The following is a 26744-nucleotide window of genomic DNA, read 5'->3' on the forward strand; positions in this document are numbered from 1 at the left end:
ACTTAGAAGTTGCCTCTTTAGGCCTTTCAGAGGGTGTCTCCCGAGTCTTGGTTGCTTCCAGGAAAGATTCCACGAAAAAGAGGTATTCTTTTAAATGGAGGAGGTTTGCCGTCTGGTGTGACAGCAAGGCCCTAGATCCTTTTTCTTGTCCTACACGGACCCTGCTTGAATACCTTCTACACTTATCAGAGTCTGGTCTTAAAACTAACTCAGTAAGAGTTCATCTTAGTGCAATTAGTGCTTACCATCAATGTGTAGAAGGTCAGCCTATCTCTGGACAGCCTTTAGTTGTTCGCTTCATGAGAGGTTTGCTTTTGTCAAAGCCCCCTGTCAAACCTCCACTAGTGTCATGGGATCTCAACGTCGTTCTCACCCAGCTGATGAAGCCTTCTTTTGAGCCACTGAATTCCTGCCATCTGAAGTACTTGACCTGGAAGGTCATTTTCTTGGTGGCTGTTACTTCAGCTCGTGAAGTCAGTGAGCTCCAAGCCCTGGTAGTCCATGCTCCTTATATTAAATTTCATCATAATAGAGTAGACCTCCGCACTCATCCTAAGTTCTTGCAGAAGGTGCTGTCGGAGTTCCATCTAAACCAGTCAATTGTCTTGCCAACACTTTTTTCCCCATCCACACACCCACCCTGGTGAGGACAAGTTGCACACCTTGGACTGTAAGAGAGCATTGGCCTTTTACGTGGAGCGGACAAAGCCCTGTCGACAGTCCGCCCAGTTGTTTGTTTCTTTTGATCCCAACAGGATGGGAGTTGCCATCGGAAAACGCACCATTTCTAATTGGCTAGCAGATTGCATTTCCTTTACTTATGCCCAAGCTGGGCTGACTTTGGAGGGCCATGTCACGGCTCATAATGTTAGAGCCATGGCTGCGTCAGTGGCTCACTTAAAGTCAGCCTCCATTGAGGAGATTTGCAAGGCTGCAACGTGGTCATCAGTCCACACATTCACATCTCACTACTGCCTTCAGCAGGATACCTGACGCAACAGTCGGTTTGGGCAGTCGGTGTTACAGAATCTGTTCGGGGTTTAGAATCCAACTCCACCCTCCTAGGTCCTTTTCTGTTCTGTTCCAGGCTGCACTCTCACTTAGTTGTGTTTATTTCAGGTCAATCTCAGTTATGTCCTCGCCGTTGCGAGGCCCAATTGACCAATGTTCATTGTTTTGAGTGAGCCTGGGTGCTAGGGATACCCCATGCATGATGATGTCCAGTCTGCTTGTCCTCGGAGAAAATGTAGATACATACCTGTAGCAGGTATTCTCCGAGGACAGCAGGCTGGACATCATCACAACCCACCCTCCTCCCCTTTGGAGTTTTTCTCGTTTGCTTTTTATATAACTGAGGGAAGTGCGTGGGCTTCGCGGGCGAGAAGTCACTCACGCATGCGCAGTGCGTTGTCCCCGCGTGCGTTGCGCTGCTTCCAGAACTTTTCAAAGTTTTGTTTGACTTCCAGTCTCCTGGGCCGTCACGGACGACGACCCATGCGTGATGATGTCTAGCCTGCTGTCCTCGGAGAATACCTGCTACAGGTATCTTCATTGTATCACTCTCAGTCCTCCCAAATTAGAGTATGTATGTGGTTCCTTTAGGTCAGTGATGCCCAATCATTTTACTGTGACAGAACACCTAATATTTTTTCATACACCAAGGAACTCTCAATTTATATAAACACATAAATGTTTATTCTAATAGCTTCTACAATCTAATTTCTTAAGGAACCCAATTTTGTAATCAGTATTTAAGGTTGTTCCTTTAGTCTCAAATGAATATTTGATAAAATTAATGCTGAGCTACTAATAAATGCCATTTTTGTGTATTTTAGCTGGTCACGAACTATCGAACTCTGCATAGAGAGAAGGAAAAGTTGCAGGTAAGAAGTGCTTTTGTTTTAACATGCAAAAAATACAAAAAAGATTACATATCCCTGTTATCCTGGAGGTTTTTCATGCAGTATGATTAGTCATCACATGACTTCTGTTACAAGGAGTTAGCAGCCTTTACTTTGTAAGACACGCTATGACTGGGAAATCTTAATCTTCTGCTATTTGATTAATTCCAAGATGTTGTATAGGAGATTAGGTGCAGGATTCTTAGAGACAACCTCTGTATGATAAGGAATCCTGCTATAAGTTAAATTCCCTGAAATTAGACATAAGGATTTCAAACCTCTGTGCTTTACTTGCAGTGGTTTTTTTTTTTTCTTTATCGGACCCATATTTATTTTGAACCATAGCATTTTTTATAGTATAACTGATCCATAGTTTGTTTAGGTACCCAGGAAGGGTAAACACAGCTTGTTAAAAACTTTTTTTTTTTTTTTGCCATAACCGTTCTGTGGATAATGTAGTTCCTTTCCTATTCCTTTCTTGGTTGTTTTTCATTGTAAACTGCTTTGATTTTACTTGAAAGGCGGTATACCAAGTTTTAATTAAAAACATAAACTTCAACATTTTATTGCAGGCAAACCTCCAAAATTCCTTTGTACATTGGAGTGTCAAACTGTTTGGCACTCAAGGAGCTAAATTTTCTACTCAAAACAAAAATAAAATTAACTTCTGATGTGCCTGTGCTGCCTTGGTTTAAGTGTGACTATTGGGCTTCTTTCTAATTTAACTACATAGCAGTTACTGACTGTGATATCACAACAGAGTGGTCAGAAAATGGAATATTGTCTCTTTGGTTTTAGTATTTTGAATACTGTTCTAAAATGACAAAAACATATCATTGATTTATGTGTGTTTATTCCACACTTGATATACTGCCTTTCTGTAGATACAGTCAAAATGGTTTACATATTCTAATTTTTGCAGGTACTTTTCTGTCCCTAATAGGCTCAGTGCTTTCTGGAAGGTGACAGAATGTTTTCCTAAATCAAATAATTACTTACCAAGCCTCCACATGATAATTAGAAAAGTTATCAAGATATTCAAAACAATCTTGTATAAGGCTGCTCTCTTACCTGGCTTTCAGTACACAAAAATAGAATGTTGTCAGATGAGGAAGACCAGAAAGGCCACCCTCTGCCCAGTCTGCTTCCTTTTGTAAATGTTTTAGATGCCAATTGATCTCTGGCTTTTTCTTCATGTAGATAGCTTTGTTGGATGGTGGTTGCAAGGATTACTTGGTAACTTACTTAACCTGTCTGTTATGAAAGTGGAGGAGGTCACCTGTCAGTATTTTAGAGAGTGTTGGAAAGGAACCAGCTGTTCTGGTACATGAGGGTAACAGATGACGTAGGAAGATACAGTACGCGGTGCTGGAAGCCAGATTTAGGCTTTGAGGTAAGAAATTGAAATGTAAAATATTGAGAGTAATGTTTTCATCCAGGACCCCAGAGGCAGGCTGAGCTCCAGAACGTGTGTGGATGAAGCAGTAGTGCAGCGAAGGGTTTTGCTAAAATTTGGGCGACATTTTGGAAAGAAGGCGCCTCTTCTGAAAAAATAGACTCCACTTTAACCAGGTTGGAACCTTTTTAAAAAGGAGATTATAGTAATTTTTCAACTAGTTACCTTACCAGCCCTGCCTGGGCTCCGAGTACATGGCCGGCCCGCTGGGAAGTGGCCTGCTCTTTTCCAACGGCTTCCCCAAAACAGAGGAGAGTTAGAGTTCAACCGAGCTGTCAGGAGCAGTAGCAACAGTACCGCAGCCTCTACTTCTGGGCCTCTAGCTCATACCAACAGCAGTAGTGGCATATTGCTGCCCCTGGTTGCTGCTCTGGGTTGCCGAGCGGCGGCTCTAGGGATTCCCCCGGCCTTGCTGACCATGGCAGCCAGTCGCCTCCTGCTCTTCGAGGCCTGAGACAGAGCGTGAGGTGAAGGAGAGGCAACGCGTGAAAGAGGGTGCACGGGCCCGGGCCGAGGAGTAGCTGAACAGGCCCCGCGTACGGTCAGGGATACTCTGCCTGCGCTCCACCAGCATCAACCGTTGCAAGCCTTCAAGAAGGAACCCACGACGGCGGCTAGCAGAGCCCTAAGCCTAGACAGTGTGTCCAAATCAGTGGAAGATTCTGGAGGACGGTGGAGGGCAGGCGAGCAGAGCAGCTTTCAGCGACAACACTCGAATCACGCTTTGAGGGACCGAGAGGATTGGGCCAGTCGGACCTCTCCCCCCCCCAACACACACACGAGCCGGCGGCCGCGCTGGGAACAGCCGCCCGCGTCCACGGACGGGAGGTGAACTGCGAGCTGATCGCCAGTGCCTACCCTTCGGCGGAGAGTGGAGAGACCGCAGGTGGGACCACAGGAGACTAGGACCTCGCAGCTGAGGAGCCACGAGAGACCCGACAACAGAGCACCAGGCTAGGACTGGGTAACACGTGAGGGAGATGGGGGCTTTCTTTGCAGGAGAAGCGTGCCTCAAAGCTATAGCCTCCTGCACTGTATCTGTCTAAAACCGGAGGGGTTGTGAACCAGATCTAACCTCTCCTACGACAGTGTCCACCCAATTGAAGAGAATCTGATTAAAAGAGTCAGGATTGAAAAAAGAAACCAAAACAAAAAAAACCTTAAACATAAGAATGGCCACAATGGGATAGACTGTAGTCCCTTCGAAGATCGAGGCCAGGATCCTGTTTCCAGTAGTGGCCAATCCAGGCCACGAATACCTGACAACACCTTAAGGGAGTAAAACAGATTTTATGTAGACTATGCTGAGAAGGCTAGGGCTTTTCAGCTTGGAGAAGAGACGGCTGAGGGGAGATATGATAGAAGTGTATAAAATAATGAGTGGAATGGATCGAGTGGATGTGAAGCGACTGTTCACGCTATCCAAAAATACTAGGACTAGAGGGCATGAGTTGAAGCTACAGTGTGGTAAATTTAAAACGAATCGGAGAAAATTTTTCTTCACCCAACGAGTAATTAGACTCTGGAATTCGTTGCCGGAGAACGTGGTACGGGCGGTTAGCTTGACGGAGTTTAAAAAGGGGTTAGATAGATTCCTAAAGGACAAGTCCATAGACCGCTATTAAATGGACTTGGAAAAATTCTGCATTTTTAGGTATAACTTGTCTGGAATGTTTTTACGTTTGGGGAGCGTGCCAGGTGCCCTTGACCTGGATTGGCCACTGTCGGTGACAGGATGCTGGGCTAGATGGACCTTTGGTCTTTCCCAGTATGGCACTACTTATGTACTTATGTACTTATGTACTCATTCTTTTGTTCCCACTCCCATTTCTTATTTTCACCTCTATATTGTTCACTCACTCCTGACATATCATTACTCGCTCACCCCTACACACTAATGCTCATTATACCCCTTTCTTGACCCCCTTTTGCTAAGGCTTTTATTCCTCATTACTCTCTCTGTTTCCCACTCATTACTCTCTCTCTCATCTGACACTTTTCTTGCCCTATGCTACTAGCTCAGTTAAGTATAACTTTTGGTCACTTCGAGTTGCATGGGGCCCATACTTCTATACCTTTCAACAATCACCACATGAATATTGTGGGAGTATGTGTACTTTGTGGATTGAACCTCTTAAGAGCAGCACTGAGCTGTGAGTTGTTAGAGAGTGCTGAGGAAGACTCAGCACTTCCTGGTACTGTGTCTCTCCATAAAAACAGCTTTGTAGATTGGTTGGGTTTGGGGATGGGAATAGGGCTGTGATCTAGTAAAGAGCATGTAATGACCCAATATTGGATTATGAACTTTGAAAAATACTGAGTTATAATGAGATACCACATTACATTATTTAGTTTAGTTTCAGTTTAATGTTTTGCTTAATAAAGAAATTTCAAAATATAAGTACTTTGGAAGGACTTTTGGTACTGGTCTTGCCATATTGAGAATATATAAGTTATCATAAAAGAATAAGTACATTCTTTTTTAAGCAAGTTATTATATTTGTATTATTACTACAGTGGTCATGCATTGTTATAGCCCATGTATAATTTTTTTTTTGTAAGTCCTTAAATTTTTGCTTTGGTAAAAACATTTTAAATTTTATATCTTTTATAAGTTACTTACTATTTTGTGATCCACCTTTGTTTTTTCATATATATATTTTTTGTTTGTTTTCAGTCCATTTTGAGCCAAAGCCAGGATAAAGCTCTTCGTAGAATTGGAGAACTGCGGGAGGTAAAATACAAAACATAAAAAGCAAACAAACCAACAGAAAAAGATATATAGTGTAATTGGTCCACATTATGGAACGACCAAGGATGCCAGAAACTGGAGGATGTTGAATGATAAACAATTTTATTGATAAATTTGAAGACTCGACACGTCGTGTTTCGGCCGTCAGGCCTGCATCAGGAGTCTATAAAAACATACATTTATATAAAGAAATGAAAACAACAAAATATAATACACGCAAAAAAAAATATATATATATGAAACAATAAATTTGTAAATTAAATAAATCTATAAATTATAAAATTTATATAGAGGTCTTTTTCAAAAATGCACATAAATATACAAGCATAAAAACATACTATATATGGAATAGTGATGTAATAAATGTGTTAAAAAGGCAAAAAACATACAAAAAATGCACATAGAATTGAGCGAAGAATAGCAAATAAATATAAAGCAAACATATGTATTAATTAGAAAAACAAATAAATTAAAAAGTCTTAACATCTTAACATGAGAACTTAAGTGCCATTATATATGCCGCATAAAAATAACTTACATATTTAAAACTATTTAATATAAAATACATATGGTATGATGTCACTTGAGCGACAAGATACAAAATTGATGGGTAAAATTATGTAAAAAATGGCAAATTTAGATATCTACGATGAGGGTGACATCTGACAAAGAATATTAGAAATTGCAAATCAAAAGTACCAAATTTTCATTTAAAGATAAACTGCTTTGCACTATACTGCGTAACAATGGACCTTTTAAAGTTTTGCTATCAGAAGATATGAGACGTGAAATATGGAAATGAATAACACCTGATAATTTGATATAAGAGTGTGTGATATTATTGAAAGGCACTAACCTCTGGGACAAAATATTACAAAATAACGTTGAAAATAATTGTTCAGACGTAACGTTGTAGTCTGTTGAAAAAAAGATAGAGAATTATGTGCACAACTGAATGTGCTTAAAAAACAGAGAATGCAAAGGGTTAAGAACCAGGGCACTCAAACGTTGTCAGAAATGTAAGAGAACGGGGACAATGGTTAGGCTAGGATGGCACAGAGCTTCACATAGGGTCTACAATAAAGGGTAACTACAATAAAGGGTGCAGAGAAATAAAGCATGAAAAAGTTTATATTTCTTTTCACACATTTCCAAAGGATCAATATTGCAATCACTTTCACCGCTTAACTTATTCATGCTTTATTTCTCTGCACCCTTTATTGTAGTTACGTATAAGGGCTTAATTCCTTTTTTTCATCGCTCCATGTTCATTCTTATTTATGTATCATCATCTGACCCTATGTGAAGCTCTGTGCCATCCTAGCCTAACCATTGTCCCCGTTCTCTTACATTTCTGACAACGTTTGAGTGCCCTGGTTCTTAACCCTTTGCATTCTCTGTTTTTTAAGCACATTCAGTTGTGCACATAATTCTCTATCTTTTTTTCAACAGACTACAACGTTACGTCTGAACAATTATTTTCAACGTTATTTTGTAATATTTTGTCCCAGAGGTTAGTGCCTTTCAATAATATCACACACTCTTATATCAAATTATCAGGTGTTATTCATTTCCATATTTCACGTCTCATATCTTCTGATAGCAAAACTTTAAAAGGTCCATTGTTACGCAGTATAGTGCAAAGCAGTTTATCTTTAAATGAAAATTTGGTACTTTTGATTTGCAATTTCTAATATTCTTTGTCAGATGTCACCCTCATCGTAGATATCTAAATTTGCCATTTTTTACATAATTTTACCCATCAATTTTGTATCTTGTCGCTCAAGTGACATCATACCATATGTATTTTATATTAAATAGTTTTAAATATGTAAGTTATTTTTATGCGGCATATATAATGGCACTTAAGTTCTCATGTTAAGATGTTAAGACTTTTTAATTTATTTGTTTTTCTAATTAATACATATGTTTGCTTTATATTTATTTGCTATTCTTCGCTCAATTCTATGTGCATTTTTTGTATGTTTTTTGCCTTTTTAACACATTTATTACATCACTATTCCATATATAGTATGTTTTTATGCTTGTATATTTATGTGCATTTTTGAAAAAGACCTCTATATAAATTTTATAATTCATAGATTTATTTAATTTACAAATTTATTGTTTCATATATATATATTTTTTTTTGCGTGTATTATATTTTGTTGTTTTCATTTCTTTATATAAATGTATGTTTTTATAGACTCCTGATGCAGGCCTGACGGCCGAAACACGACGTGTCGAGTCTTCAAATTTATCAATAAAATTGTTTATCATTCAACATCCTCCAGTTTCTGGCATCCTTGGTCGCTCTCCCACTTTTTTGTAACATTGTTTTTACCGTGGGGTGTTTGAGTTCTCCGCTTTTCTGGCGGATCTTCTCCCACATTATGGAACGCCATACCTTTAGAATTTAGGCTAGAACTTTCATTTGGGTATATACACTTTTTTATTTTCTTTTTTGTTTTTATTCTTCAATATTATTGTCCATACTATTAGATCATATATAGCTCCCATTTCACATACTTGTACACATTATGTTGCTCTGTTTGTGCCAATTCATCATTAACACTAAGTATTTCCACTTATTATGTATTTTTTATTTATTTAATTATTTTATCATGCTGTTTTTGTTCTATCTGTGGCGATTCATTATGTATCATTAGTTATTTGTTTATTTTGTGCTTTTATTAGTTTTATTCTTTCTGTGTTTTTAGACCCCTGAGGAAGGCATTGTGCCATAACCCGGCCCATGTAGGGCCTTTGGGCCAGCTTATTTTGGCAAATTAATGTTTGGATGCTCTTACTCCTTGTTTGCCTTGGTCACTTAGAACTTCCCTCACTTTCACCCACGTTGTTTTTGCTTGTCTTTTTGTGATAGTTGTGAGGACCCCCCCTTTTTCTTTCTTGCTTGTAAGTTAAATTTAACCATCCCCTTCCCTTATTATAATTTATTGTAATTCTCCTTGTGTATCTTTTCCCCTATAATCTATCTATCTATCTATCTATCTATCTATCTATCTATCTATCTATCTATCTATCTATCTATCTATCTATCTATCTATCTATCTATCTATCTATCTATCTACTCTGAAAGGACTCCAGATCTCCCATAGCATAAATTTGAATGGGCATTCTGACTGACACTGTACCTTGTCATGTACTCTTCATTGAGAAAAGATATGGGACATTAGTAGCAAGACTTGTGTACAATTGGGTCCTTTTACTAAGCTGTGGGAAAAGGACCCTGCGGTAGTGGCGGGGGCCATTTTTTCCGCATTCCAGGTCCCTTTTTACCACAGCAGGTAAAAAGCCCCTAAAAGAAATGGCCATGCGGGGGGAGCACTTAGCGCTACCCATTGAGGTGGCGGTAAAGTCTCTCGTGGTAACTGGGCGGTAACTGAGCAGCATGCAGTAGTGCTCAATTACTGCCGGGTTAGTGCTGCAAAATAATAATTTTTTTTTACAATGCAATGGAGATGGCGCACACTCATGGCAGAACTACCATTGGCAGCCATGTTGGGCTGGCGGCAGTTCCAGGTTAGCAAGCAGTAAGCCCGCATTGTAAAAGGGCCCCAATATGCATTAATTTTATCCTTAAAAGTAAGTTCAACTTCAGAAGTGCTGCTGTCTTTTTATGTGGGTGCTTTCTGGTTAGCTAGTTCAGTTTCTAGTCAATTAGTCAAATGAGTCATTGAGTATCATTAGTTGTTCTTCGGGAGAGAAATGTAATTTATCCAATATTAGAAGCTTTTTGCTGTAGTCTGTGTAAGGGTAGTTTTATAAGGGACTAAAATGTGTCAAACAGCATTTTACACACTCAGGTAGGGTTTTATAAGACTCCCTTGGGTTTTGTGCCTAACTCAGTTTTGCTTGTTCACGGGGAAAATGTTAGGCACATAGAAACATAGGGAGATATTCTGCAAGGAGCCACCTAGTTTTAGGTGGCAAGAATGTATTCAAATACCAGTAATCTAGTCATTTATGCATATATATGTCCATATACATATCTAAATGAACATTTTCTGGCTATGCAGCATTCTGTAAATATGCACTAATACTTGAATGCCCACCTGCAAAGTATGCACCATCCCATAGATGGGGTTTGGGTAGAGCATGGGCAAGATGCACCTTTACACGTGTAGATTATAAAAACTATCATCTGCTCATGATGTTTAACAGCTTAGCCAAGAGCATTTACACCAGCTCTATGGCTGGTGTGATTGTGCCTAAAATATAGGCATGCTTGACCTGTTACGCTGGTATTCTATATGTGTAGGCATTCCTGGGGATGAAAAATAGATAGAGGAATGGCAGGACTGGCACTTAAGTCCATATTGTCTTAAACTACACACATAGGTGTCTATTCTTTCGAGCACATACATGCACATAACTACACTTGCTCAGAGCAGGTATAAATGCGTGTGCCTACTAACCCCTGGGATAATCTTATAAAGCCACCTCTATATATAAAAGGCACCACCAACGTTCTAAATGAAGCCTCCAGCCGGAAGTGTGAAGGGGGAGAGATATCCGGTTTCCCCATGAGTGTCTGCCCCGCCCTCGCTCTCTCTGTAACACAAACAGTGAAGGAAAACACAGCAAAGCACGAAATCAAATTGCTCTCTCTGTAACAGTGAAGGACTCAGAGGGGGGAGGGGAGAGAGGGCAGAAGCCCTCACTATCTCTGTAACATAAACACAGCACAGCAGGAAACTTAACACTGAAGGACTCCACTCCGAGGGGGGAGGGGACAGAGAGGACAGACAGCACAGGGGAAGGGAGAGAGGGCAGAGGGCAGGGACACACACACTCCCACATGCACACAGATGAAAACCTTGCTAGCCCCCTTTCATTTGCATCAGAAACGGGGCTTTTTCACTAGTTGACTCATATGTTGCAGCTATTATATAACAGCATAGACACCTTGTTATAAAATAGCTTTCCATGTGTATGTGAACTGGGGCAGATGTAGAAATAAAACTGAAAAATACTGGAGGGCAGTTTTGATTGTTGTTCATATGTTCTCTTTGTCTGCAAGACTGTTGTATCAATTCCCCAGCTATAGCTTCACACTGGGTCTGATAATACCAGACCAGGGGGGAGTCCATTAGAGCAGAAAATGAATGGAATAAGGAATGTAAATGGGAGCTAATTAAGGGGATAATTATAAAGGTCTTTTCCACAGGTAAAATAATATTTTATACCTCTTTTAAAATGATTTATACTATATGCACATCAAAATATATGTCTACAGCCTATATACACACAAATCTAACCATTGTATTCCTTGGACTGAAGTTTGTGTTTGCATGCATATATTGTTATAAAATTACCTTCTCAGTTTAAAACATCTAACATTTTTATGTATGTGTATGTATGTATTTATTTATTTATTTTTAAGGAGCTACAAATGGATCAGCAGGCCAAGAAACATCTCCAGGAAGAGTTTGATGCCTCTTTAGAGGAGAAAGATCAGCTTATCAGTGTTTTGCAAACGCAGGTAAACATGTGGTTAAGAAGGTACTAGTTTGAAATACTTCAAAGCTCTGTTCACTGTAAGGATTTACTGTATACAGAAAATGGTTTGACTAGTACTCTACCATGAATGTATCACCCAGTATTCAGCCTTAGGTAGTTGCATTTTTAAGGCTGCTGACAGCCACATGCTGAGTCTAAACTAGATATTTGGTGCCAGAGCCATATCTAAGCACTGGCACTCAGTATTCTAACCAGTAGGATATAGTGGGTGCAATCAAAGATAGGATTGTGTCTTTTGTGTGGTTCTGTCTGTCCACTTAGGCAGGCACTGGTGCTAAATATGGATGGTGCCCACATAACTGCTGGCTCCTCCCTAACATCACCCCTGGACAGTACTGTGATGGTCAGAGCTGATATTCAGTGGCACTACCCAATTAAATGCCACCAAATATTGTCCCCTGGCCTGCTCAGTATTGTTTTGTGGGCAGGAGCTTCTCCTGCTCGCTTAAACCAGGCTGAATATCAGCCACCTAGAGGATAAATGCACAGAATGGTATTTATTAAGAATGTTTTGCTTCTGTCTTTCCTTTCCTCCTCCCCTCTCTCAGTAGAATGTTTGAGAGTCCTGCATTACTAAAAACTAGGGCTGCAAATTAATTATGATTAACATGTTAACTATTAATCACATGCTGCCTCCCTCCTGTACCTCTCCCTGCTGCAGCCTTATTAAAAACTGATAGTGAGCTGGATAATCCATATGCCTTCCTTGTTACTTTGTACTGTACTCTGTTGGTTTGTGTGCAGCAAGTGTTCCAGTTTAGGTGTGCCGTTTTTTTTAAAATTGAGTTTTATTGGCAGAACAGAATGAAACTGTCAACATTGTTCAACTTATGTGAATGAACAGGCACGCCAAAAATAAACTTCCAGAGCACACAAACGCAGCAACACCTGAGGCTGGTTGTGAAGTGAACTTTACAGCTCCGTGAAGACAAGCATTATTAAGCTAAAGCCTGGGGAGCTCAGACTTTGTATGTGTGTGTGGTTTCTTTTTCATGTTTCTCAGAGAAGAGAATTTAATTAAATGTGAGCCATGAGAACACCAACCCACAGTTACTGTGATGAGGTCCTCTCCCAATAGAGGCCACAGGGGTAGAAGAGAACTCCTGTCTTCCAGAAGTAAGCAGAGAATTCTACACTGTAGGCTTGATTCCCCTGTACGGGGTCTTTATTTTCTGTTTTCAGTAAAGTTGGAGTGAAATATGAGAACAAAGTTCAAGTCGCCACAATTTGGAATATAAACAGAAAACTTGGTGTTCTACATAAGTACTGCTATACTGGGAGAGACTGAAGGTCCATCAAGCCCAGCATCCTGTTTCTAACAGTGACCAATCCAGGTCTTCTTTCCCTTTACTTTGTACATGACCCAAAAAGAGGATCCAACCAAGTGCCTTGGAAACTTTATGCAAATAAGCCCCTCAGTAGCAGTCCTTCAGAGGAAGGTCCCTTTTAAGCAACTTAATGTCTCTTCTTTTTCCTGGAAAAGAGTTTCTCAGTAAAGCAGTCTGTAGTTCAGTCTTTAAAGAAACTACCCAAAATGTATTGTTTCATGAACAGTCTCAATCCCTGAATTTCCTGGTGCAAACCAAACTACTCAATGTCAAAATGTTCATTCCCTATTTCCTGTTGGGCCCCTCTTACAAGCCAAGGACTCAGACAGCTAGCAGATCCTTGCATAATTGCTCATAATAGATAAAGCCTGACCTCTGTTATGTCCTTCCCCATCTGCTAGCAGCAAAACAAAACAAAACAACCTCCCCACAAACACTTCTGAAGCAGGCAGCTTGGGTAACTACCAACTTTCATTTGTCCATGGGTAGTATAGGGACCCACCTGCTATATACAGAGTACAAGCCTTTTCAGGTCAGTTTCCTATCTTAATTTCTTTATAATCCACAGGAATTATAGTTGATGGGCTTTCTAACTTTATGGGTTCCTCTCTTGCTTCCAGGAGAATCCGCTTAAGCGGAGAACTCAAACGCCCCACGAGAAAACACAAAAGTGTAAAAAGAAAAAGTGGGAGGTTGACCACGGGTACCAAAGACAGGAAAGGTGAATTTTGAAGTAAAAACATTTATTGATTAAAAGACTCGACACAAACGTTGTGTTTCGGCCGCTAGGCCTGCATCAGGAGTCTACAAAGAAATTGAACATTTTTAAATAAAATATTATGATAGTAACAGTGAAAAAATGAATAAAATACACATAAAAAAGAACATAAAATTAGGGGTACACTGTTCATAATGACATCATTTAGGTACATTTAAAATTAAAAATCAAATGAACGTCATATAGACCTATGGTAAACATACTGTAAAGACCTGAAAGCAATGTGATAAATACTTAAGAAGTATGAATTATACAGAAGATGTTTGCATAATACACATTATTAGCATGTATATATATAAAAACATGCATATAGTCAGATGTTGTATGCATACAATAAATTGTAAATTATAAATTACCGCCAAAACAAACAGACCCATAATACATATACATTAAAAGATGTAGTGAAAACCATGAAAACACAAAGTATATGAGGGATATGGCAATTTATATTTAAGACTAGTAAAGCAAAAATATTATAGTATTTAAATAACATAAGAAATAATAAATAAAAGAACAGCGGGTAGATCCGACAAGATACTGACCTGTTTAAACAGAAAACATCCAATATCCTGAAATACAGAATGATCTTTGTACGTGTAGTAATGTCCAATCTCTTATTATAAAGGGTTGGATAATGGTCTGCAAAAAATGTGTAAGACATATTGATGATGAACCAATATGCATTGATTCAAAAATAACGATTTGATGAGGAAAACAGCTGAGATATGAGAGATACGGAGACAAGAACGGAACAATGTGTATAAAGAATAATTAAAAAAGGGATGGTGAAAAAGGGGATAGTAGAAACCAGGGTAATTGTAAATCTAGGGGTTCAAACCAGAAACTTGATAAAAAAGAAAGTGTACAGTGCAAATGGAATATTAAAGCCACTCTAAAAAGGCTTTAAAAAGACTCCAAAAACCTGACACTGAGCGATGCAAAATGCCCATTACTGGTGCTATAACGTCAAGATCTGTAGAAAGACTGTTTTCAAAAAGACCCTTAGTGAAAAAAGTCGTTCTTGCTAATAGAGAGTGACACTGAGTGATGTTTACCCACAACAGGTTTTCCTGTGCTATCTTTTTTTCTTAAAGGGGTAGGATGTTTAGGAGGGTATTGGGCTTAAGGTGGCTGGACCCTTACAGTCCTCCTTCCTCACAATACATCATCTTTGTTAGTCAAGTTCTTCTGTACATTTTTTTTCTTTCTAAGCACTGTAGAATGGCTGTTTCTTAATACCTAATGCCTTACTAGATATATACAGTGTTGACACTTCCATTTCACTGGAAGATTTTTTTTTTTGGCCTAATTTTTCAGACAGTGAGAGCGTCTTGTCAAGGTTGTATCTGTCTGTAAGCATGTTTGTTTTTGTGCATTTGTGGTTGCACAAATGGGGCACGAGAGAGACCTGCATGGCATGGTAGGGAGCACAGGCCTTTGCTACTCAGGGAAGGAGAAGACCCCAGAAACACCCCTTCCTTCCTCTGCTAACTACCCCAGCCACATGTTCTCAGCAGTCTAAGGCTTGTTAGCAGGGAAACACCTGCAGCTTAGGTTTGAAAAGATGCATGGGCCTTCAATACACATTTCCATATCATCATGCTGATCAATCCATAGACTGGTGGGTTGTGTCCATCTACCAGCAGGTGGAGATAGAGAGCAAAGCTTTTGCCTCCCTATATGTGGTCATGTGCTGCCGGAAACTCCCCAGTATGTTCTCTATCTCAGCAGGTGGTGGTCACACACAGCAGCAGCTCTGGCTAGGTCTCCAAGCCTAATTTTTAGGTTTTGTTGAGTACCTTGGGTTGAGGGCTCTTCTTGAGCAAGTGCAAACCTGGTGGTGCCAGGTCCCTCCTTTTCTCCCCCTCCCGCTGGCTCCGTTTAAAAAAAAAAAAAAATTTTGGACGTCCCTAAGGGCGTTTATTTCAACGTTTATTGCAGCTACTCACTGGGACACCAGTTCGTTACAGCTCGGAGCGAGAAGCAGGTAATTTTTACCTTTTTGTAGTGGGCAGGGGGTTCCCCGATCGGTCTCCACGTGGCCTATGGCGTCGGAGGGCGAGGGCGCAAAGAATCGCTCCCCGGACCGCGTGTGCGCTTCTAGCGGGGATGCAGGGGTCTTAAAGTCTGATTCGCCCTTGTTGGGTGTCAGTTTGGAGGCCGGTCAGTGTCCCGGTTCTTCCTCCGGTGCGGTGGTTTTTCCCGCCATAAACGCCCATCCCCCGCTGCTCGCCCGCGCCATCTTGGCCGGCCACTCTGCTCGGACGGCTTCTTCTTGGGCCGCCCTTGAGGTGGGAGACGTTAATACTATGGCCGCCCTTGATTTGGGCAATGGCAAAAAAGCGGCCAAAGTTAAGCGCCGTTCTTCCCGCACGGCTCCTTTGCGGAGTGTCACGCCGGACGCCATTTTGGATGCGCAGCATGTTTCTCCCCCGCTCTTGCGAGCGCCGGTTGAGGGTGCATCTAGGGCTGTGGCCCAGGCTGCTGAAGTGCACAGTCTGGGGGGTTTCTCCCCCGAGTTCATTTTGCTGCTGCATCAGGCCTTCCTTATGCAAAACGCTGCCCCTGCTCCCTTGTCCGATAAAGGGGTTGAGGCCCCCGGAAGTAAACGCCCTCTGGTGGATTTCCAGGCCTTAGAGGATTCTGTCTCCTCTGATGTAGATGAGGGCAGCGTATCTGGGTTCTCCCAACGGTCCTTTGGGGATTCCTTGGAGGAGACGGATTCCCGCTCAGATGGAGCGGATAACCCCTCTGTAGCGCGGATCTTTCGCTCAGAGGACTTGCCCAACCTGTTAGTGCAGGCCATGAGCATTTTGAAGATTTCCTCTCCGGAGGACGTCTTTCCCTCAGCCCCTGTTGGCTCCGCCATTATGCTGGGGATGAAGCGCCCGCCTAGAACCTTCCACGTGCATGATGCCATGCACACCTTGATTTCGGCTCAATGGGATGTCCCGGAAGCGAGCCTCAAAGTGGCTAGGGCTATGTCCCGCCTCTATCCTCTGCCTGAAAGTGAACGGGAGGCCTTTCTTTGGCCTACAGTGGATTCTTTAATCACTGCGGTGACTAAGAAAACGGCGTTGCCGGTGGAAGGTGGCACAGCCCTAAAGGACGCCCAAGACAGAAGATTGGAGGCGGCTGCTTTAAGTTTGCAGGCCTCAGTTTGCGGCTCCTATGTGGCCAGGGCGTGCCTGACGATTGTGCAGCGGGCTTCCCCCTCGGATCCTTCCTTGAGGGCTGATTGGCCGGCCCTGGAATCGGGCTTGGCTTATTTGGCAGACTTGCTGTATGATGTCTTGAGAGCCTCGGCTAAAGGTATGGCTCAGACAATCTCTGCGCGGCGGTGGCTTTGGCTGAAGCATTGGTCTGCTGACCACGCCTCTAAGTCCCGCCTGGCTAAGTTGCCTTTTAAAGGCAAGCTGCTCTTTGGGGTCGAGCTGGACAAAATTGTGACCGATCTCGGCACGTCTAAGGGCAAGAGGTTACCAGAGGTCAGGGCTCGGGCCAGTGCTCGCCCCGGTAACTCCAGAGGACAGTTTCAGGAAGCCCGTCGGTACCGCCCGGGGAAGTCGGGCTCCTCTGCCCCATCTTCCTTCAAGAGGAACTTCTCCCCCAAGCAGCATTCCTTTCGCAGAGACCGCCGTCCCGGAGGTGCGCCCTCCGGTCCTCCCCCAGGGTCTCGTACCCAATGACGGGGCCCTGGTCCATGGCCCAGTGCAGATTGGAGGACGCCTGTCCTCGTTTCTGGGCGAGTGGACCAGGGTAACTTCAGACGCTTGGGTGCTGGAAGTCATCAGAGACGGCTACAAGCTAGAGTTCTGCCGACCCTTAAGAGACGGGTTTGTACTCTCTCCCTGCAAGTCTCCGGTCAAAGCTGTGGCAGTGCAGCAGACTTTGGACAATCTGATCCGTGGTCGTTCCGGTGCCAGAAAATCAGCTTGACAAGGGACGTTACTCCATTTACTTTGTGGTACCAAAGAAAGGAAGTTCTGTTCGGCCTATCCTCGACCTGAAAGGGGTCAATCGGGCCTTGAAAGTTCGGCACTTTCGCATGGAGACTCTCCGCTCTGTTATAGCGGCAGTGAAGGCAGGGGAGTTCCTGGCATCCTTGGACATCAAGGAAGCGTACTTGCATATTCCCATCTGGCCTCCTCATCAACGCTTTCTGCGTTTTGCAGTCCTGGGCCGACACTTCCAGTTCAGAGCCCTCCCTTTCGGGTTGGCTACTGCTCCGCGGACCTTCTCCAAAGTAATGGTGGTCATCGCGGCCTTCCTGCGAAAGGAAGGAGTACAAGTCCATCCTTATCTGGACGACTGGTTGATCCGAGCCCCCTCTTATGCAGAGTGCGGCAAAGCTGTGGACCGGGTGATTGCTCTTTTGAGCTCCCTGGGGTGGATCATCAACTGGGAGAAAAGCCAGCTGCGCCCGACTCAGTCCCTGGAGTATTTGGGAGTTCGTTTCGACACCCAAGTGGGCAGAGTGTTCCTGCCAGACAATCGGATTGTCAAGCTTCAGGCTCAGGTGGTCTAGTTCCTAGTAGCCTCTCCTCTTCGGGCTTGGGACTATGTGCAGCTGTTGGGCTCTATGACGGCCACGATGGAAGTAGTGCCCTGGGCCAGGGCTCATATGAGACCACTACAACAGTCTCTGCTGCAGCGCTGGACTCCGGTGTCGGAGGATTATGCTGTGTGCCTTCCCTTGGACCCAGCAGTGCGCAAGGCGCTGAGCTGGTGGCTGAAGACAGACAAGTCTGCAGGAATGCCTCTTGTGACCCCGGAGTGGATTGTCGTCACGACGGACGCCTCTTTGTCGGGCTGGGGAGCCCACTGCTTTGGAAGGACAGCGCAGGGGCTCTGGTCTCCTGCAGAGGCAAAGTGGTCTATCAACCTCCTGGAACTCAGAGCCATTCGGTTGGCGCTTTTGGAGTTCCTCCCGGTACTGGCGTTGAAGCCAGTACGGGTCCTGTCGGATAATGCCACGGCTGTGGCCTATGTCAACCGCCAGGGAGGTACCAAGAGCGCCCCTCTAGCCAAGGAGGCCATGAATCTATGCCAGTGGGCGGAAGCGAACCTGGAATAGCTGTCAGCGGCCCACATTGCCGGAGTCATGAATGTCAAGGCGGACTTTCTCAGTCGCCATACCTTGGAATCCGGAGAGTGGCAGCTATCTGCTCAGGCGTTCTTGGACATCACGAAGTGCTGGGGCCAGCCGAGCCTGGATCTGATGGCGTCATCGGCCAATTGCCAAGTGCCGCGCTTTTTCAGCAGAGGACGGGACCCTCGATCTCTGGGAGTAGATGCTCTTCTCCAACAGTGGCCGACACAGGAGCTTCTCTATGTGTTCCCGCCCTGGCCCATGTTGGGCAGGGTACTAGACCGGGTGGCAAAGCATCCGGGCTGGATAATCCTGGTGGGTCCGGACTGGCCCAGATGTCCCTGGTATGCGGACTTGATCAGGCTCTCAGTGGACGACCCTCTGCGGCTGCCAGTGGAGCAGGGCTTGTTGCATCAGGGTCCCGTGGTGATGGAGGATCCCTCCCCCTTTGGTCTTACGGCCTGGCTATTGAGCGGCAGCATCTGAGGAAGAAGGGCTTCTCAGACAAGGTCATCGCCACTATGCTGAGAGCGAGGAAGCGCTCTACTTCTACTGCTTATGCCAGGGTTTGGCGTACCTTTGCAGCGTGGTGTGAAGCAGGCTCACTTTCTCCCTTCACTGCTCCAATTTCTTCAGTGTTGGCGTTCCTGCAAGAAGGTCTGGAGAAAGGCCTGTCGCTCAGTTCCCTTAAAGTCCAGGTAGGGGCTTTGGCTTGCTTCAGGGGCCGCCTGAAGGGTGCTTCCCTGGCTTCGCAGCCAGATATGGTGCGTTTTCTCAAGGGAGTTAATCACCTGCGCCCATCCTCTGCACTCAGTGGTGCCTGCGTGGAATCTCAACCTGGTGCTAAGAGCCTTGCAGAAGCCGCTTTTGAACCCTTGTCGAGGGCATCTCTGAAAGACCTGACGTTGAAAGCAGTCTTTTTGGTGGCTATCACTTCAGCCAGAAGAGTTTCCGAGCTCCAGGCACTATCATGTCGGGAGCCTTTTCTGCAGTTCACTGAGGCAGGAGTGTCTATTCGTACAGTGCCTTCCTTCCTGCCCAAGATTGTTTCTCGCTTCCATGTGAATCAGCAGCTCTGTCTTTCATCCTTTCGTAGGGAGGACTACCCAGAGGAATACTCTGCTCTCAAATATCTAGATGTGAGACGAGTCATCATCAGATACTTGGAAGTGACCAATGATTTCCGGAAGTCGGATCATCTGTTTGTCCTGTTTGCAGGTCCTCGTAAGGGTCCTCAGGCTGCTAAGCCTACAGTGGCAAGATGGGTCAAGGAAGCCATTGCAGCGGCTTATGTGGCCGCGGGGAAGGTGCCGCCTATCCAGCTGAAGGCTCACTCCACTAGAGCTCAGGCGGCCTCGATGGCAGAGGCCGGGTCTGTCTCCTTGGAAGAGATTTGCAAGGCGGCAACTTGGGCATCGGCCCATACCTTCTCCAGGCATTACCGCTTGACTGTGGCTGCTCGGGCGGAGGCCCGGTTTGGAGCTTCAGTGTTGCGGTCAGGGATTTCAATGTCCTGCCCTGGGTGAGTACTGCTTCGGTACATCCCACCAGTCTATGGATTGATCAGCATGATGATATGGAAGGTAAAATTATGTATCATACCTGATAAGTTTCTTTCCATTAATCATAGCTGATCAATCCATATCCCCTCCCAGATATCTGTACTGTTTATATTCTGGTTGCATTTCAGGTTCAAGTTTAGTCTTCATTTCCTGTTCAGGAGGACTTCGTGTTCAAGTTTTTTCAATTGGATTCTTCAAGAGTTGAGACGAGTTTGTGTTACCATGAGCTGCTGCATTCCTCTCCCCTCCGTTTTACGGGGCTGGATTGAGACCTAAATTCTGCCGGCGCTCCCTCCCGCTTCGTGTGGCTGTAGGGCAGCTTTGTACCCCTCCCGCTTCGGCGGTGTTAGGGTCAGTCAGCTCCTCCCGCGGTTGCAGGATAAGCCAGATCCCCCTGCATCAGCGGGGTGGTGTCCCTCCCCCGCTCCGCGGGGATGAGCGGGACGGATTCCCCTCCCCCACTTGTGTGGGGATGAGCTGGGTTAATTCCCCTCCCCCGTTTCGGCGGTGGTGAGCTGGGCAGAGTGTCCCTTTGTGGGTGTAATTCTCTTAAGTGCTGAGTCCTGCGGATGGAGCTTTGATATCGACATACTGAGGAGTTTCCGGCAGCGCATGACCACATATAGGGAGGCAAAAGCTTTGCTCTCTATCTCCACCTGCTGGTAGATGGACACAACCCACCAGTCTATGGATTGATCAGCTATGATTAATGGAAAGAAAATTATCAGGTATGATACATAATTTTACCTTTTCACTCATGCCTCAATCCTTTCCATATATGAGATGGAGCAGATGAGACTATATGGAATATATTTTTTTCAGGTTCATTCCCTATAATCACCCCTGTGGTTAAAGAGGATACACGTCATTATGCCCCACTTACAGGGCTTTTCAACTTGTTTTTAATTTTATTTCTCAGTTTTATGATGAGCAGGATTAAAAGTGGTATGTTGTGCCTACAAGCAAATAAAGTTGCAGGTTTTAATAATAAGTTGTTTTTGGGTGCTAGAGTAAGCCTGCTAATTGTAACTAAAATGGAATTTCTGAGCTGCACCCTAAATACAGATTTTATGTTTTTAAAACAGAAAAGGAAAAAAACAGTTAAAACCTTGATGAAACCTGAATTTTCTTTTTGCATCTAATTTATCTGATGTTCTAAAAAAATGTATATTTATGGAAAATAGAACTTGAAAATCAGATGGCATACTGAAAATCGCATGTTTTGTTTAGATATCCTTGCTGAAACAGAAGTTAGGAAGTGGTCAGATGAGTATTGAATTACCTGACCAGTCTGCCCAGCCCGAGTCTGAAACTCAGAGCTTCATGCAAGAAATTGGAACAGAAAATGTTTTGGGATCAGGAGGTAAGTGTTGTGGCAATTTGTCCATTACAATTTTTACAAGAACTTACTCTGAATCTTGCTCACTTTGGCTTCAAATTTACGATCCCCAAAACCCCTTCACAGTAAGCTGTCCTCCCACTACTTATTCAGAACCTCTTGATCTACTTTTAACATCTGTTCCTCCTGTACTAAGTTCATTTCACAAAATGGTAGTTTTCAGCTTGCCTTCCCTCATCTGTACCAGAAGCTGTATTTGTGGAGCTAATTTTTCCTTCCATGAGAGAAAAGTCCATGAGAGAAAAGTTGTGCTTCAAAAGCCTCATTTTATGATTTACAACCAGTCAGTGTCCCAGACTCCTTCTGGTTCAGGCTCTGACTGGCAGAATAATAACTTGCAAAAAGGGGTTGAAGCCTCATCTGCTTACTCCATTACATTTATATTTAAATTGGTGAAATGAGACATCATTGAGGGGTGTGAAATGTTGTTTACTATGACCAGATCATCGTTTATTATGACCAGATCATGCATATAGGAGCATCACTAGTCATGGAGGAATGTGTTGTTTTTTTCCCTCCTCCTGTCCTCCCATCATTGCTGTGTATGATGGCGGAGAGATGAATAATATTTTTTGTAATATGCTGTTAATTAAGAACAACAGTTGGAAGTATTGAGTGGTGTCAGAGAGTGGTGTAGACTTGAAATACTTATTCTGTTTTCTCCGAGGACAAGCAAGTATTATATTCTTACATGTGGGTGACATCATCCACTGAGCCCGGTGTGGACACTACCATAGTGCACTGTCACTTTAAAACTTGAGGCAGTTCCCCCACCTCGCATTCACAGGTGCCTAAAGTTTTTCTGTTTTTCATTTTTTGGCCTTAAGGACCTCTGAGGCCTTTTTGTGGCCAGTGAACATCAACCTTTTGTAGTCAAGATATTTACTGGAGCTCCCTGGGCCATTGAGCCTTTTGACCTGGCATCTGCTGTTTTCCCCTCCACATCAAAGAGGATGCTGAATGGCTTAAAGAAGTGTACGTAGTGCAATAGGACTATTTCAGGCACTGACATCCCTAACTAGTGTGTTCATGCTTGAGTCCTGGAGCACTGGGACACACAGTGTGACCTCTGCGCGTGCAAACGAGGACACTTAAAATCTGATTCTCGACCTACGGGATTTAAACAAATACCCACTCAAAGGAAAATTCCGCATGGTTCCCCTGGGATCACTTCTTCCTATGATCCAACACAATGACTGGCTTTGCTCTGTAGGCCTAAAAGAAGCATACACCCACATATCTATTCTTCCTGCTCACTGGGAGTTTCTACGCTTCTGCTGTGGGACTCTGCATTATCAATACAAAGTCTTGCCGTTCGACTTGGCCTCAGCACCTCAGATTTTCACAAAATGCCTGATAGTAATAGCTGCAGCATTACGCATGTGGGACATATATGTCTTTCCCTACCTCAATGACTGATTAATCAAAGCAGCTTCCTAACAGTTGGCGCAGACGTTCATCCTTTCCACTATATGTCTCCTAGAACTCTTTGATAAATTACCCCAAATTAACCTGTTCAAATCTTAGAGTTTATTGGGGCTCTCCTGGACACGGTTCAGGGTCGAACCTTTCTACCACAAACAAGGGTAGACAATATCGTACACCTTTCTGCCCAGATCTCCAGTTCCAACCAAGTTTCTGCTTGCCAGATGCTTTGTCTACTTGACCACATGATTTCAACAGTCCATGTAACACCATTAGCTCAACTCCATTTCCGAGTACCTCAGTGGATTCTGTCTTCACAGAGGTCTCAAGTCACGGGGTCACTCTCATCCCAAATTCTCTACACACTCTACAGTGGTGGATGGTTCCACAGAATCTCACCCAGGGGCATCTATTTCAGACCCCTCCATATCAGCAAGTTCTTACCACAGACGTTGCCATGGTGGGGTGGGGTGCTCACCTCGATGGTCTTCATACACAAGTTTCCTGATCTTCACAAGAGAAACAACATCACGTCAATCTCCTGGAGTTAAAAACAACCTGAAATGCCCTCAACACTTTCCAGGACTGCCTCCTGAATCAGGTGGTTCTAGGCTGCACAGACAACCAGGTTGTGATGTATTACCTGAACAAACAAGGGGGAACAGGTTCTTAACTCCTTTGTCAACAGGCAATCCAGATATGGACATCAGAAAATTCATGAGGCATCACTATCTGGGCTGTTTACCTAGCCGTCAAACAGAATTCTGTAGTGGACAAACTGAGCAGAGTCCCTTAGCATTCCTGTGGCTTGTCAAATTTTCCAGCAGTGGGGAGCCCCAATGATAGATCTTTGTTTTCCCTCAGAACAAAAGCTTCCTCACTTCTGTTTCAGGCTCAGTGTTCCCAATTGCATAGCTCCAAATGCTTCCTACTTTATTGGGGAACCGATATTCTCTACGCCTTCTCCCACTGCCTCTCATTGGGAAACTCTTCTTAAGGGACCATGATCTAATTGCTCCTTACTGGCGATGACAAATTTAGTTCCCTCTTCTCCTAGAGCTGTCATCCAAGGAACCGTTGAGGTGTTAGGTCCCTTTCCAACCCTGATAACATAGAACAAAGGGTCCCTCCTTCATCTAGATCTCTTCTCTCTAGCCCTGATGGCATAGTTCTTAATGACATAATGACATATGTTTAGCTCTATTAAATCTTTTGGAGGATGTCTCTAGGATACTTCTAGCTTATAGGAAGCCTTCTATGCAGAATTGCCATTGTTTTAAATGAAAATTTTCCCTCTGTGTATAGTCAGAGCATTTGATCCTACTGTCTGCTCTCTTCCCCCTCCTTATGGAGCATCACCTCCATTTTCTTAATTCTGGCCTCAAAATAACTCAGTCTGGGTACACTTGAATGCATAAGCGCTTTCCACTCAAGGGTTGATAATAAGATGATTTGTTTACATCCATTGATAGTTCTCAACTCATGAAAGGTTTGTTTCATACCAAATCCCGTATGGGATCTTAATGTCATCCTTACAGCTGTCATGAAACCTCCATTTTGAACCAATCCATACCTGTTTTCTAAAGTTCCTTACTTGGAAAGTACTGTTCATAATAGCACTTACTTCTGCCAGACAAGGAAGCTAACTTCAAGCTCTTGTTGTAGACCCACCTTACACCTGGTTCTACCACAACAGAATTGCTCTCCAAACCCACCCTAAATTCTTTTCTGAAGTGCTATCAGACTTTCATTTCAATCAGTCCATTGTACTTCCTGTTTTCCTCTGTAAACCACATTCTCATCCTGGAGCAGCAGCACTGCATGCCTTAGACTGCAAGTATGCTTTAGCGTATTATCTGAACTGTACTAAACCTCATAGGAAGTCCTCTAAGCTTTTGTATCTTTTGACCCTAACAGTTTGGGAATTCCCATCACCAAATGTACTATCTCAACTTGGCTGGCTGACTGTATCTCCTATACGTACGCTCAGGATGGGCTGACCCTTCATGGCCGTGTCACCACTCACAATGTAAGAGCCATGGCAGTTTCAGAGCCCATTTCTGCTTGGCCTTCATTGAGGAAATTTGCAAAGAGGCAATGTGATCTTTTATTCTCACCTTCACTGCTCACTATTGTCTGAAACAGCATTCCAGGTGAGATAGCCGGTTTGGACAAGCAGTCCTGCAAAGTCTTTTTACTACTTGAATGTCATCTCCACCCTCCGGCCCTTTTTTTCCACCAGACTCACTTTCTTCTTCATTTACCAAATTAATTATTAAAATTGTGAGCTTGGCAGCTAGTGAGTTCCACATGTGAGAATATTATGACCGCTTGTCGTTGGAGAACGCTAAGTTACTTACCTGTGGCAGGTGTTCTCTGAGGATAGCAGACATATATTCTCACATCCCTTCCACCTTCCCTTGGAGTTGTCCTTTTAGCTTTTGTACTATACTGCTGGCCCCATGATTAGGGTCGGCTGGGACAACACCCACGCATGAACGGTAGGAGCAGTACCTCAAAGTTTTAAAGTGACAGTGAACTATGTCAGTGTGCATACTGGGCTCCATGGATGACATCACCCTCATGTGATAGTATATTCCTACTGTCCTTGGAGAACACCTGCTACAGGTAAGTAACTCTGCTTTTTTAGAGAGAGAAAAGTGCTGATGCAAATATAACATCAACTGAGAAAATTACAGTGGTATCACTTAAGAGCCTTTTTACTAAGTGCTTTAGATTTGGCACATGTGGCAACTATTTTTTTTGGGGGGGGGGGCATAACCAGCATTTCACTTGCAGATACTGCATTAAAGGTTTATTAGTGCACAGTACTGAGGTAGCAGTTAACATAGTGCCTTCTATTTAAGAGAAGATAAGTAGTCCCATACTAACTGAGCATTAGTGCATAGTAAGAGCAATGTCTTAAGTGCCAAACACTCTTCATGCACATTTTCCACCTATGCCCTGCCCATTTCTGCTCCTTCCAAAACAATAGCCTTAATGCATAACTTACTGTGTGCTAACTGTAAAAAATAGCACATGAGCTGTTAACCTGTTTGTACATTGTACACCGCCTTGGCGTAATTTCTTTAAAAGGGCGATAAATAAATAATGTTGCCAAACAACACATTAACAGTCTAACACACTTAAGTAAGAGGGCCTCTTAATCCTGGGCGTGTTTCACTACTGTGATGCTTTTAAACTAGAAAGTGACTGTTTTTTTTGTCTATTTCATTTTTTCGCTCTCTCTGTTAAGGGGTTTCTGTATTTCATGAATGATTGTTACTAGTGGATATGGAAACTCCTTTTCCCTCTTGAGTTTCTTTTTTGTTTACCCATGTCTGGGCATTGAAGGTTAGGTAAGGCATTGAGGGTTATGTAATCATGGCCCCTTCTGTGACCTTTTCTGGGAAAGATACTGCAGAGATTTGCCATTGTCTTCTGCAGCCCACATCATTAGATCTTTCTTCATCGAGGTACTAGCCAGACGTGACCCTACTTAGCATC

General features: G+C 43.4%; 1 protein-coding gene across 1 annotated transcript in view; it reads left to right on the plus strand.

Moving 5' to 3' along the window:
• LOC115474884 (golgin subfamily A member 4-like) overlaps positions 1-26744 on the plus strand; it is a 191417-nt gene that overhangs the window by 123552 nt on the left and 41121 nt on the right. The window contains exons 5-8 of the mRNA XM_030210613.1: positions 1836-1883; positions 6035-6091; positions 11517-11615; positions 21644-21776. Of these exons, the coding sequence (XP_030066473.1) occupies positions 1836-1883; positions 6035-6091; positions 11517-11615; positions 21644-21776 (337 nt within the window). The remainder of the gene's footprint in view (positions 1-1835; positions 1884-6034; positions 6092-11516; positions 11616-21643; positions 21777-26744) is intronic.

The sequence above is a fragment of the Microcaecilia unicolor genome, chromosome 1, assembly GCF_901765095.1.
Source record: "Microcaecilia unicolor chromosome 1, aMicUni1.1, whole genome shotgun sequence".
NCBI classification, from domain to species: domain Eukaryota; kingdom Metazoa; phylum Chordata; class Amphibia; order Gymnophiona; family Siphonopidae; genus Microcaecilia; species Microcaecilia unicolor.